Below are 15210 nucleotides of genomic sequence, written 5' to 3'. Positions count from 1 at the left end.
GCTATAAGTTTAGATACAGCTTATTAGCAGCAAATACTATCCGAAATCAATTAGAAATGGCATTTTCTTGTCATACATATCACTTTTCAAATAATATGATACTGTATCAATTGTAAAATATTAGCAATTCCCACTTTAAAAAAAAAAAATATAACATATTATTTATTTTTACTAGTATGCGTACTTCTAAATAAAACTGTATACTGCAGTATGTACCCTTAAGGCAGTGATAGAGTTACTCTTTTTGGTGAGGCAAACCATGATCATGGATAGCAACCGGAACCACATTGTATTTTAAATGCAGGCTATAATTAAAGTACTCCCCCCCTTGTTTCCACTAGGAGTGTACTCTATTTTTAAAATGTTTGAAATAACCAATAAAATGAAGAGAAAAAGGACACCAAAAAGACAAAAAATAATAGGGGGTGCTGGGGATGTGAGTTAGCTTAAGACAAGATGTTCCGCATAAGCCATACTTGCCAACTCTCCCGGAATGTCCGGGAGACTCCCGAAATTCTGGTCGGTCTCCCGGACTCCCAGGAGAGCAGGCAAGTATCCCGCATCCCGCAATTCCCTGACCAAAGTAAGGCGATTTGCGGTCAATTGCGCCATTTTGGCCCTGCCCCCCCACCACAAAACGTCATTTCCGTTGCGGGGGCAGAGCCAAAATGATGCAATTGGCCGCACCCATCCTCTAGTTACGCTCCTCTCCCAGACTGCACTGCCTAAAAGTAGGCAAGTATGGCATAAGCTCTTGTTGTTTCACATAGGTTTGGGATAATTCATGCCAAAGGGGAGCTTTGTGGGTATGTGCCGAGCATTTAGTAGAACAGTCAACTATTTTAAAGGGAGTGAAATTAAAATAAAAAGTCAAGTTGGTTGTCTCAGGTACTGTAAGAAATGTGATTATTAGAATTATGTTCAGCACAGAGACTCTAACTAACACATGGAGCTTGCTGCTGAGCTGATCTTGCTCCCGCTTGCATAGTATAAATCAGGCCTGTCCAACCTGCGGCCCTCCAGGTGTTGTGAAACTACAAGTCCCAGCATGCCCTTCCAGCTATCAACTGGTTGTTTACTGGCAAAGCATGCTGGGGCTTGTAGTTTCAGAACATCTGGAGGGCCGCAGGTTGGACAGGCCTGGTATAAATGATGGCAATTTGCACTGCACATGCTCACCGAGCGCACGTATATGCGCGCATATGGCTAGCCGCTACTGATTTTAATTGCAAACTCCTCTCTGAAGCTGATAGGTGCTTTCTTCATTGATTGTGTGTATATTATAGGATTTTGTGGTCGTATTTTAAAAATCATATTTGCAACTGCAATTTGTACGTGAGACAAAATATTATATCTGCTATAATAGACGGGTTTTATTTAAGTGAAGCCAAATAGTAAATGTGCAACATATACTACAGGTGCTGAGCTGACCACATTTTGAGATGCCTCCGACTAAATATATCTATATAAATATATATATATATATATATATATATATATATATATATATATATATATATATATATATACATATTATAAGTATTATGGCATAAATACACTATTTCTATTTTACAGGCAGCTTTTTTGAGCGTAGATTATGCTCAACATGCGTCCAAATCTGCATCAGGACCAAGGATCTTAAAGGGCAGAATTTATGTTCAATTGTCAAGCGACAAAGAACAGTTAAGCAAAATAAATGTCACAGATCAAAAGAAACAGATCACACCTTCTTATCTTGCATTACTTCTGGAGTATACAAGAAATGGTACACAAAAATAAATCATACACCCCAAAGCTAAACTAGAGGTTAATCCGGTCTATGCATATGTCCAGGTATAAATACTGATCAGATAAGCTTACCTTAAACATAATCATGTAATATGCAGACACCTAACAAATAATGTTGTAATTTAAAATATACATAGTGACAATCCTCCTTTGAAGCACCAACTGTATTAAAATACTGAGGGCACTTTCGAGCTGTCCCACTGATGGGCAAACCAAAGGGGTGACAGGGGAGATTTTTCTGGTAGAAACATTTAATAACCAGTACAAAGCAAAAAACGAGAACCAATGGCGGAATTATCTCTGCAAGCAGCCATTGAAAAAAAGTAAAGTCCTATAAGAAGAATATTTTCATACATTCATCCATAAATATTTTCATTAGCAAAATACAAAGGTGAAATAAATAATAAAGGGTTAGGATTCATTTAATGTCACATATTGATAAAATGGACAGTCAAACATATAAATAAATGACAATATGTAGTATTGCAGTCAGAAAGACTCACGGCAGTTGCGTTCATCGGATCCATCTGTGCAGTCCTTCATTCGGTCACACTTATATGCCCCCGGGATACACTGACCACTGCCGCATGTGAACTGTTGAGCAGAGCAAGTTCTCCCAGCTGAAAAAAAATATAACCAATGAATTGCTTGTTGTTCCCTATAAAGTGTTTATGGTCCTTGCTGCAGTAATACTAAAGCGCCTTGGCGTGGCGGATGGCTTAAACATACATTTGCAAATGTGTGCAACAAAGACTTTTGCATTTTTATCTACAGTAGAAATGGCAGATCTGTTGCTGGCTATAGCAGTGTGCTGGGGAAAAAATGTTGCAGTAATACTAACAAACTCATATGAGAAATATCAAGTATGAATTTCCCAAGAGGATTCTCCACAAATTGACAGCCAACTCCTGATTGGATGAATGTTGTTGCCACTCATCCAATCAGGAGCCAGCTGTGATTTAAAGTAAGTGTTGGACACCACAGCTCGTCTGCTGCGGTCCCACTGCATGCAGTTATGGGTGGGCAGCTTATAGCAGGGCCTGTGTACTACTCTGGGGGAGGAATCCTCTAAGGTAGAAAAAAGGTTCCCAGGGACTAAATGAATATACCACCCTTGCCAACTCTCCCTGAATGTCAGGGAGACTCCCTGAAATCGGGGTGATCTCCCTCCCTCCCTGAAGAGTCTGGTATTCTCCCTGATGCTGAGCCAGTACAAGACGTGGTTGGCTTCGCCATCTGTAGCATGGTTACACAGTTCAGAAATTGCGTCCTATGTCCATGTATTGATGCCTATGGAGGTGGCCATTTTCATGGAGACCAAGATTTAATCAAAGACTGACAGGTAAGACAACATGACTTCAGTAATGGAGACAGAAATGTTAAAGACACTTCAGTCTGTTGAGATTCATTAGCTGCTTTTCTTTAATGCGTAGTTGCCTACTCTCCTGCATTTCTGGGAGACCTCCCTGGCTCCCAGGAGAGCAGGACAACCTCCCAGTTCTCACAATAAGTGGCTGGGGGGGGGGCTTAATGATGCAAATATAGCGTCATCTTAGCCCCGCCCCCTACTGTAATTGGCCAAAATTGTGACAAACGTTTAGAGGGCAGGGCCAAAATTATGTGATTTATCAAGTCCCGCCCCTGAGCGCCCACCTCCCCCGGGATCTCCCTGAAGCCAACGAGTTGGCAAGTATGGAATATACACATTCAGATACCTAGCATGTTGTATAAAATAAATTATTTTTTTGCTTCACTTTTTTGTCTTTACTCAACTTATTATTTTTTATTTGCATTCATTTTTTTCCGTCAGATTACAAGAAGGACATTTGGGGTGGTATTTGTGGATCAGGGCTGCATGGAACACAGAAATTCCCCATTTAATTACAGTCTTGCAAATGATGACTTGGCATTAAGTTGGTGTCAGGCAATCTGTATAATCCAGCTACAAACTATTACTATTACCACTACAATTTCTAAACACTAGCAGAATGAGTCTTGCTGTGTGCATGCATTCACTAACGGTGAGGGACTTGCTGTGTGTTCTAATGAAAATATAAACTAGAAAGCGCTGCATATTAAATATCGATGAACGTTTCAGTGGGTGCTTAGGGTTATTATGGCTATAGCACAGGCCATTGGCCATTGTGGTTTTAGTTTGACACCATTCATCTTAATAAATATGCGTAGATCTATTAATATATAAAACAGAATTGTTATGCAGCAAGTTTTGCACCACAAAGGGCAGATTCCTGAGTGAGAAGTAAACAGCATGGGCTTCTGTTCATTGGGATTTTTATGGTATATATCGCAAAAATAAAATGGCAAGTAAATAAGGATCATGGAAAATAAATATATGGGATTTAAATAAGTGTCAGATTAATGTATTGGTGTTGTAGCCTTTAGGACTTTTAACATGGAGCAATTAAAATGGTCAAATTATATTAATATGACCTCATATTGCAAGCAATAGTTTCCAGACAATGACGTAACTTGGCCTACTACTTTGCTATACTCAATAAGGGTAATTTTTTGTTATATCGATACAACATACCTCCCAACTGTTCTGATTTCAGCAGGACAGTCCTGATTTTAGGGCTCTGTCCCGCTGTCCCGTCCGGGGACATGTTTGTCCCATGGGTGGGAATGTTGGGGGAAGAGAGATTTTTAATGAGCAGGCCAGTGGTTTATAGCGCTATGCAGCCCTCTGAAGGCATTGGCACACACCTATCATGAAGTAACCACGCCCCATCATGATGTAATCACACCCCCATCATGATGTAACCACACCCCCATCATGAGGTAACCACGCCCCCATCGTGCCTTGTATTCCGCCCAAACGCAAAAATTAGATTTTGTTTTGTAAGATAACATATTTAATGCAGGATAGAGAGGGTGCATTTATAGATGCATTAGTAGGTGGCAGCGCTAAAGAGAAGCCAGTAATTGGAAGTAGTTCTATATCCCCAAATATTCATGTAATGAAAATATTCAACACGCAAAAGTGACACATGTAATAAATGTCACCTCACTCTCGGGATTAATTTAAGACATAAATGTGCTTAAAGCGAGCAGTATTTTAGTTGAAAAAAAGGTATAATTAAGTAAGGGGGTCGTCCCAAAGTTAGGCAGGACTTTAAAGTGAAAATTTTATCTCTCCACCCATGTGAACCCACAATCTGGCAAAAGTAGTTGCATCTCTATTTTCGGGGATCAGTTCCCAAATACTAAATGTGGACTTGCTTGTATGTGTGCTTTGTATGAGAATGTAGGAACTTTTACACAACACTAAACGTGCTGCACATCTGTATAGTTTGTGGTTAGTAAATTAACCTGACGGAGACTAAACACCAATACATATTAATATTTTAAAAAAATGTAACTTGGATTAAACCACAGCTAAATAGAGGTCATTCGATAAACTTACGACAGTGTTGTTCGTCAGAGCCATCATTGCAGTCCTCTTCATCATCACAGACCCAGGATCGAGTGATGCATTGTCCATCTCCACACCGGAACTGACTTCCGGCACAAGACGGTATTGCTGACATGGTACAGAAAGCATTCATTAGTAACTGGTCCTCTAACCAGGCAACATACAGACAAAAAATACTTAAACCCTTCCTACCGGGAAGTTGAAAGGAACATATAAACTTGGAGCTTACTCAGTTCTGTTGATAATTATGTTCCCCCACTAAAGTTAGGAGATAACAGGAAATTATCTGTTTACGGCACTTAGAAGACAATTTGTCCCCAATTCGGGTGATAAGTAGGAATTTTTCATCTGCAGAATAGCTGTGCCAAAGTTTAAAAGAAATATATTGTCAGGACAGCTAAGCTATACTTAGTGAAACTGGCCAGTTGCAGAAAGAGTTTACCCACTGCTTATCCAGGGCAGTTTCCTTAGTTGTTATTGGCTGCGTAAACCATTTTGATTCATTGGGTGACACAATAATGTCACGGTTTAAATTAAGAGATTAAGTTTATTGTTCATCAGTCAGGATTGAGTAGGGTCGAGGCGCAAGGTCTAACGAGCTCTCAAGTCTTCACCAAGAATCGCTGCAAGGTGGTATGGACTTGCCAAGACCCTGTAGGACATGGTCCTCTATCTGCCACCTGATGTGACTAGCTGGAGAATGAAGTCGGGTGGGAAGCACTAAGTTGGCAAAAGTAGATACAGAAACTGCCGAAGGTCGGGGTCACATGCAGAGGTTCCAAATGAGAGACAAGCCAAAGTCAGGGTCACAGACACAGGTCTATAACAAGAAGCAAGTGACGGTAAGGTTGTTCGTCCCTTGAAAAATATGTCCCTTAGTCAATATCATGGCTGAAAGTATCTATGAAAAAGTTATTTTAAACTGTACGTGCAGCCTATACACGTGCAGTCATTTTGTAGACTGACTTTTTATCAATAAAGCCGTTTCATTTAAAACCAGTGACATCTGGGGGTAAATGTATCAAGCTGAGAGTTTTCCGGCAAGTTTGAAAAGAGGAGATGTTGTCTATAGCAACCAATCAGATTCTAGCTGTCATTTTGTATAATGTTCTAAATAAATAATAGCTAGAATCTGATTGGTTTTTCAAACCCACCGGAAAACTCTCAGCTTGATACATTTACCCCCTGGTCTCTAGTGAATTGACACTAGTGGTTTATAGGTTGTTATGTTATTGATATATTTGTAGCATCCGTGAAAGCAGCACTAGCAGTTGCACTGGAGCTCAGGGGCTCTGGAGACCCTGTTACCACCCAAATACACTACTTGGGCTCAGGGCTGCTTTCACTCCCTGTCTTGGCAATGACTAGAGCAGCAGAACACCTAGTTTAACACTCACAGGAGGCATTCTAATGAGGAATGTGAACCCTGTCGCCAATATCTACTAAACAGGCTGCATTGAGGCTTCCACATATCCAGAGGGACCTGGCTAAGATTTTGCATTAGGGCCCAGGGACCATTATCTGAGCCCGAAAATAGGTTTAGTAATATCAGCATAACAAACGTCTTGTGAGAACAAAGAAACACGTATGGCAGTCAAAGAGTGTATCAAACAGAGGAGAACAAAGAAATATACAACAACAATTTTAGGACTGCAATATTTAGTCTGGGGGGATTTTCACAATTGAAACAGATTGGCGGTTGCTTACTCTGGATCAATTTCAAATAAAAGTGCAGGATTGCAGCAGATCCAAAATAGGTTGAACTTGATGGACTGGTGTCTTTTTTCAACCTCATCAACTATGTTACTATGTAATATACGGGATGGTAGTCAAAATAATATATTGCTCATTTTATTAGTACAAAGTGGCATACTATCCTTCTCAATGAGAGTCAGCCAGTGCTGTACAATGTTGAACATATAGTCAATTCTGTTGAGTCAAATAACAGATTTTGGTCTAAATACAATACAAAATATATATATAAAATTATTTTTCCTGGTTGAATTTGGCTAATTGAGTGGCAGCAGGATTTGTTCACAGTGAAGAAATGTAGGGGTAGATTTACTTCTAAAAGGGAAAAGTGCCGGTGTTGCTCATAGCAACCAATTATAGTATTCTATCATTTTCTAGAATGTGCTAGATATATGATAGCTAGAATCTGATTGGTTGCTAAGAGGAACAACTCCATGTTTAATTTTAAGAAGTTTTAATAAATATACCCTGTAGTGTTTATTCATCCCCTTCTTTCAGTTGAGGGTAGGGAGCACGTAACATTTTGTATGTATTTCCAGAAGAAAATGCAGTTGTTGGGTGGTGGGATACATCTTTATTAGGAAGGATAGAGAGTGTCAGTGCAGTCTTTATTAGAAGCAGTTAAAGGGGTCTAGCTATGGTCCCAGCCATCAATATGTACTGCTGCAAATTGAACTGCTCTGGGCGGCCTGGAGTTCACCCCCTTTCACAGCAGACTTTTTTCTGTTTACCGACAACCTTACACTGTCGGCGTATGGAATAAGTGCTATGCGCACATGCATAATGGTTTCTCCAGGGATCCCATTGAAATATACCACTAACGCGTTGGCGGTTACTAGGTTGACATTACTATAGAAACAAGTGTAAGTGCTGGTAATTAGGTTAATCATACTTACCTATTTTTGAAGGCAGCCGTCCGGGAGGGGGTCCGTCGAGGGGGGTGTGGCCACGCGTGGTGTGCCATTAGGCTCCGCCCCTGCCAATCTTAGGCAATTCTAGCCAATAGCAGCAGGGGGCGTGGCCACGGTGCAACGTTTAGCCCCGCTCCAACCATCTACAACAACGGGGATAGCTGTGTCTGGGATTTTTGCCTGCTCTCTCGGGAGTCTGGGAGAACTCCCAAAAATTCGGGAGTGTCCCGGACATTCCGGGAGAGTAGGCAAATATGAGGTTAATGCCGGAGAAATCTATGATTTCTCCAGCATTTGATAAATAAGAAAAAGTGGTGAAAGAGTCTTCTGCTGATTTTGGCGCCTCACCTCTTGTTTGAAAAGGATGATTATATCAGAAATTATCATTTGAAACATCAGCTTTTATATGGATCCAGTTCTTAATATACAACTGTCTCCTCTCTAACAATGAATTAGTAAAAGTATGTATACAATGATTTTAAAGAAACTTTATATTCATCACATTTGTTCCATGATTTCATATGTGAAACCCAAACACTAAGAGTCGTTTAATTTGGTTCCTCTATAGAAATGTTTAAGATTATAGTGGAATAAGGCATAACAGCATTATGAAGTGGAAAACAAAATCTGTATAAAAACATGTATAGTGCAAACCAAGTATAAAATTTCAACTGGCAATTTTGCCTAATTTGTGACAGTGTGCACAGTTTAATGAGTGGATGTGTATAGAACAACAACTACAATACTCCTTATTAAATAAATATACGTACACACAATGGACCTGAGTCATTAAGGGGAGCAAAGCATAAAAAAGGAGTAACATTGCACCTGGGCAAAACCAAGTTGCATTGGAGGGGGAGGTAAATTTAAAATGTGGGGAAAGATTTATAGTGGGCATAGGCCATGTCCTAGATCAACTTTAAATGTCAGTGTAAAAATAAAGCTATCAAGTATTTGTGTGCTAGATCAAAAAGTAGCTACCAGCTAATATTTAACTTATGTGCAAATAATAATAAAATAATGTGCACCCCTTGCATTGTAACATGGTTTGTCCCGAGGAACATTTACTACTTTTTTTTTTGCCTTCCTTTCCTTAATGACTCAGGCCCTATATATATATATATATATATATATATATATATATATATATATATATATATATATCACTGTATTCTGCATTAAAATATGACGATTCTGACTGCAATTTAGACAGCATATAAGTGATTGGAATCCCTTCAGCTGGGGTAAAAGCATGTATAGGCATATGTAATAGTCTATTGCAATATACTAGGATTGTATAACATAGCTGAAAAAAGAGAGACGCCAATAATACTTACGGCAGCCATTTTCATCTGAATTATCAGGACAATCTGCAGACCCATCGCACCGCCAACTTAATGGAATACAACGCCCACTGGAACACCGAAAATCACTCGATGAACATCCTAGACAACGCAAGACGTCATGAAACACAATGTCAGCAATGCCAGTTTGTATTTTGTTACAGCAATCAATAGGTTTCCTGAATTCCAAAGATCCCAAGGTGTTTGTTCATGACATTGCACATGACAACTTTTTACTGCAGTTAATTGTGTTCTCTACTCCAATAGGTGCTATATAAATAAACAACAATACTAATAATGATAATAATGCTATTAATAATAATAATAATAATAATAATAATAATAATAATAATAATAATTTATGTGTTGGCACAAACATAATAACCACTATATTAATTTTAATGAACCGAGGAATACACATAATTATTTTTAATAATAAGGAAGTATCTGTTGTCTAGTATTCTGACCTGCCAAGAACATTCTAGGTAGTGTGCAGCCAAATGCCTGTTTCACTATTTGTTTTTGTCTCGTTCTTTAGGTGATTTCCACCTCCCCTCCCCCCCTGGAAAATTTAAGTTGTCTATAATAATTAACACACCAGTAAACCATAACTGATAACAATTATTCAGGTACAATTAAGCTGCTGCTTAGAGTCAGCTGTAACCTGATGTGAACAATATTATCTATGCCAGTAATATGTAACCTTTTTTTTTAAGCTGGGACTCAATGTGTCAGTGTGCAATCTCCATGGGACTGCAAAAAACACATTTTACAATAGAGGACCTCATTTAGAGTCGGACGCAAAGTCCGTTTTAGGCACATCCAACAAAAAAACACTATCATGCATGTGCAGAAAGCACCAAATCCGCCTGCATCTTGGACACTTGCGCCTAAAACAGACTTTGCGTCCGACTCTAAGGGGGGTATTCAATTGTTAGCGTTAACGGGAAAAAACGAGCGCTCAAAAAATCTTAGCGTTAATACGGTAATTAATAGCGGAATTTCGGAGCGGCGAGATGAAATTCCGCGAGTAAACTACCGTATTAACGCTTTTCTCACGCAATATTACCGTATAAACGGTAATATTTTTTGAGCGCTCGTTTTTTCCCGTTAACACTAACAATTGAATACCCCCCCAAATGAGGTCCAGAATGTATTGTGCCATGTCTGTCAATCAGTGTACCCTGGAAAAAGTATCTCTGATCCCAATTTGAGCACTGTCCCAGAAATTGCATACCTCTGCTCTGTGAATAAGCAAACACAAAAAGCTGGATCTGACTCCAAGGAGCATATTTTTGCAGTCAGTTCCAGTATTCTGTGGGGTTTAATCACAGTGATTCTGGATCTCTATGAGAAAAGCATGATCCATTACAGTACACTTCCCATAGATACCAATGATATACCTATTATGACTCTGCTAAACGCCGACACATGCCAGCCGAGGTAAGACACATGGGGCTAAATTTACTAAGCTGCGGGTTTGAAAAAGTGGGGATGTTGCCTATAGCAACCAATCAGATTCTAGCTTTCATTTATTTAGTACCTTCTACAAAATGACAGCTAGAATCTGATTGGTTGCTATAGGCAACATCCCCACTTTTTCGAACCCGCAGCTTAGTAAATCTAGCCCATAGTATCTAAGTACCCTAAACAGAATCCATATTTATAAGCAAGGTCTCCGGTATATTTTGATTTTTTTCTGTTTGTATAGTCAGATATACAACCCCTAGAATGGAAAAGGATTATTGTAAGTAAAATTCTAATGATTCCCCTAAACATAGGAGCAAGATAAGTGAGCACAAAACGGGCTACACTCTATATATGTGTGTGTGTGTGTGCGCATGTGCGCATGGGTTTCCTCCGGGTGCTCCGGTTTCCTCCCACACCCCAAAAAACATACTAGTAGGTTAATTGGCTGCTATCAAATTGACCCTATCTGTCTGTGTGTGTGTTAGGGAATTTAGACTGTAAGCACTATTGGAGCAGGGACTGATGTGAGTGAGTTCTCTGTACAGCGCTGCGGAATTAGTGGCGCTATATAACTAAATGATAATGATGATGATATAGGTAAAATGGTTAAGATGTCGCAGACCCCCTTTTCACAGTCTGATAATAATGTTTTGCTTTCCCCCCATTTATTTTCCTATTACACTCACCTTAATTAATTATTGTTAAAACTACTGAATAATTTTAGGTTACTGCAATTGAAAAATAAGTAGGAAAAACAGAATCAGACCATTCTCACGCTGTGAAAAGAAGTCAGTTTGACAGGTAAGTTTCATGGCAAATATGCAGCAGTGAAGACGTTAATCTGATACATCTGATACATCTCATCATTATGGGTATTCCTCTAGCCTTGCTTAGTTAATTCATGCAGTAGTGATCAATCAATGAATAGGAAGCCGAGGCTTATCAGTGTTATATTATTTTCTGCTAGGTGCTAAGAGCTCACTTCTACGTGAAAAAGTGGAATTCAAAAATCTTATTGTCTAGCAGTGACATCTATAATTTATAATGTATGTTGCAAGTGGTCAGACATCTCCCTTAGGTTAATGGTGGTACAGGGTGGTACAGGAATATGTGAACACCCAAATACCTTCTATGGAATAATGTATGGTGGAGGTTGGTGGTGCAGGTCTGGGGTTGGTGGTGCAGGGCTCTTATCAAACCACCTTTACAGAACAACAGCCTCCCTAGCAGAAAACACTTTCAAGGAATGTACAAATGCATGCTGGAATCCCTGAGCTATATCAGTGAGCGGTGTCGGGCACGATTAGAAACGTTCTTAAGCCTGATGATTAAAAAAAAAATAACATGGTAAGGGGTTTAATTAAAGTTAACTTAATGCTTCCTTGCAAATATAACATATCTGATATTACTGTGTGTATAACACACTTTATGCAGTATAAATATATAATTTGCATTCATTATTTTATATTGCAGTTTAAATGAACAAGAGCAATGGCAAACAAGCAGATCAGATCGTCTGCATGGCACACTGTTCCAACATGTATTATTACTATAATTAATTTTATTATTATTAGCAGTATGTTGTAATGAATTTCATTTATTAATTTTTTTAGGGATATTTTATTGCTTTTTTTTTTTTTTTCAATTGCAACTTAAACATTTCTCAACCCTTTTAGGAAAGAGTGTAAGGAATATATTGCACCTTACAGAAAAATTCAGAGTGCGATGCCCTGTATTTTGTGGCTTTGAAGTTTAGAACAGTCCCGTACAAACAGAAGCATTTTAACTCAATGGATCCTTCAATTTTCTTTCAATTCTTATTGACAGAATGTTGTAGTCAATTTGTTTTGTTTTTTTAAAGTGAACTTTTATTGCTTTTTTTTTCAATTGCAATTTAAACATTTCACAACTCTTTAAGGAAAGGGTGAAATAAATAAGTTACACCATACAGAAACGTTCAGAGTGATGATGCCGTTTTATGACTTTGAAGTGTAGAGCAGTCCTGTACAAACAGAAGGGTTTTAGCTCGATGGATCCTTCAATTTTACACTATTTATTTTTTACGGTCCTTAGCATTCCTGAGAATTTTTATAAACTCTTGTAGGATATCAATTTTAATGGATTCTAGGCCTCAAACATGTATTTATACTGCGTATTTGAACTATTCTCAAGAACAAAGACAGGTAAAAGTGATGCTGTATATAAAATAAGTAATAAAATACTTTATATAGCAACCAGTGAAGCTTTTCTCCAATTACACTGTGTGCGTGCATCAAGTACACTTTAATGGCCTGACCAAAATATAGTGCATGAAAGTTAGACAAAATTACTCAGCAAATAGAATTCCTCCACTAGTGAACACTAGGGCTTCCTATATGCGGGGACTAATTTTTAAACCTATTTTGCTTGCTTTAACATTGAGTGGCATATTCAATTGTTGGAGTTACTGGCCAAAGTAGTAAATGTTCTCCGGGACAAACCATGTTACAATGCAAGGGGTGTAAATTAGTTTATAAGTTAAATATTGGCTGTTTTTTCATCTAGCGCACAAACTCTTGATAGCTTTATTTGGACACTGAAATTTAATAAAGCTGATCTAGCTCATGCCTTGCCCCAATTATAAATCTGTCACCACATTTTAAATTTACCTCCCCCTCCAACGCAAAATAGTTTTACCCAGGTGCAAAGTTACTCCTTTTTTATACTTTGCTCTCCTTAATGACTTAGGGCCTCGGTGTCTCATTTAAACAGTAAATCACTCTAGAAGGTGCAATTTTGCACCGTGACAATAACATGTTGTTCTACAGGGGGAGGGGGATTTAAAATGTGCAAACATATTTGGAGATGGGAGAGATTCTTAGTTCAACTCTAAACTGCAGTGTAAATATAAAGCTGCCCAGTGTTTGCAAAGTACTTTTCCTGTATGCAAAACAAGACAAAGAAAGTGCCTTTGCGCCCCTTGTTTTGTCCAGTCGTAAGTTTACATCCTTTAGCTGGATTTGCTCCTAATTCATGCAAGTTTTTATCACTGCTTATTACTGCTTATGAGCACATGTGATGGAGGCATCTGTGTGGCCCTTTTGAGGGTTATAGGGCCACACATGCACACGCCTAGAAGCATATCTGGTTGCCCATCACTGCTATATGCAATTGTATTAAAACTTGCTTATAAAAAGCTTTCTAAACATTCTCAGCATCAAAATTTCAAATATCAACATCATCCAACAGGTGTTGAGTTTAGGTTACAACTGTATCAACTAACATGCAGCCTTTAGCAAAACAGTATATTGTGCATTGTTAATATCTTTAAGCCAAGGTCACACTCTGCTGCTACATTTGTAGTTTTAGATATTTGCAACACAGAATTTTGTAAACTCGCCAAATTGTAAGAACCTTCTGGCATCCTGAGTATTTTCTATAGTGAATGGTGAAGTGAAAGCCAAGGCCTGTGTGTGTTATCTGGGGCTCATAGACAGACATAGAAATCCATACCACAGTAACTACCTTTACATCAGAACAGATCTGTCAATTTTTTCACTTTCTGCTGAAATTGCCGCGCTTATAGATGCACAACTCCATGCCACATAAAATGAGTTAGAACACTAAACAAACTCATGAATACAATGTTTTGCAGTGCACAGCCCTGCGGCGCTGTTATTCAGTAGGTTACATAGGGTTCTCCACCACAGATCACCATGATTAACACAGCCATATAATACAAGCGACCTTCTGAAATGATTATTCTGGACAATGCCCTTTTAACATAGCCTGTCCCCTCCTTGTAGAACAGGCCTGTCAAACTTAAAACCCCCATAGGGCCAAATAATCAAAGTCTAAGATTGTGTGGACCGCAAGAAGAAAAAAGTCTCATATGCAATTTTGTAAGGTTTATTATTAAGAATAAACATTAATAAAGTTTAATGTTTTCTTCCTGATACTTGACACTGTGCCCTCCATGCTGCTTTTGCTCCCCTTTATCTGTCTCCCCTGATTCACACTGTGCCCTCCTGTCACTCTTCCACAAGCTGGGTTTGCTACTAGCTGGTATCTGCGCTGCTGAGCAAGGAGACGCGGAGTCTAACTCACCCCTGGTGTTCACCAGGGAACCCCGCAAAGGAGTTTGGACTCGCAGGAGGGTGCGCAGGTCGCGGTTCTCCAAGTCAGCCACCACCATAGTAACGGAGTGAACGGAGCATAGTGAAACAGGCCGGGTAGGAACCAAATGGGCAGCGATGCACAAGAAAAGATCTGAAGAATGGTCAATAGGCAAGCCAGGAGTCAGGGACCAGAACAGGGAGCGAGGTACAAAAGCAGAATCCAAAGGGAGGTCAGAGGACAATAGTCGGGTCACAACTGGAACTAATACTCAGACAACAGGATGCTGGAGATGGAAGAACCGATTCTCTGGCACCCTAGTGGTGCCAGAAGCAGCAATAAATAGAACCTAAATGATCCTCATTGGCCCCCAGGAAGTCGGCGGTCAGAGACGCTGACCACCGACAGGTGAGGCATC

General features: G+C 39.2%; 1 protein-coding gene across 3 annotated transcripts in view; it reads right to left on the bottom strand.

Annotated features, from left to right (window-relative positions):
* LRP2 (LDL receptor related protein 2) overlaps positions 1 to 15210 on the bottom strand; it is a 183613-nt gene that overhangs the window by 141424 nt on the left and 26979 nt on the right. For all 3 annotated transcript variants that reach the window (XR_012678304.1, XR_012678305.1, XM_075180703.1), the window contains exons 2-4: positions 9222 to 9329; positions 5213 to 5329; positions 2292 to 2408 (exon numbers count right to left, since the gene is read on the bottom strand). Coding sequence is in view for 1 of the 3 variants with exons in the window: in XM_075180703.1 (XP_075036804.1) it covers positions 2292 to 2408; positions 5213 to 5329; positions 9222 to 9329 (342 nt within the window). In the remaining 2 variants the exon portion in view is untranslated. The remainder of the gene's footprint in view (positions 1 to 2291; positions 2409 to 5212; positions 5330 to 9221; positions 9330 to 15210) is intronic.

This window comes from Mixophyes fleayi, chromosome 7 (assembly GCF_038048845.1).
Source record: "Mixophyes fleayi isolate aMixFle1 chromosome 7, aMixFle1.hap1, whole genome shotgun sequence".
Classification (NCBI taxonomy): Eukaryota; Metazoa; Chordata; class Amphibia; order Anura; family Limnodynastidae; genus Mixophyes; species Mixophyes fleayi.
The sequence above is the reverse complement of the archived record's forward strand: the minus strand, read 5'-3'. Positions and strand labels throughout refer to the sequence as shown.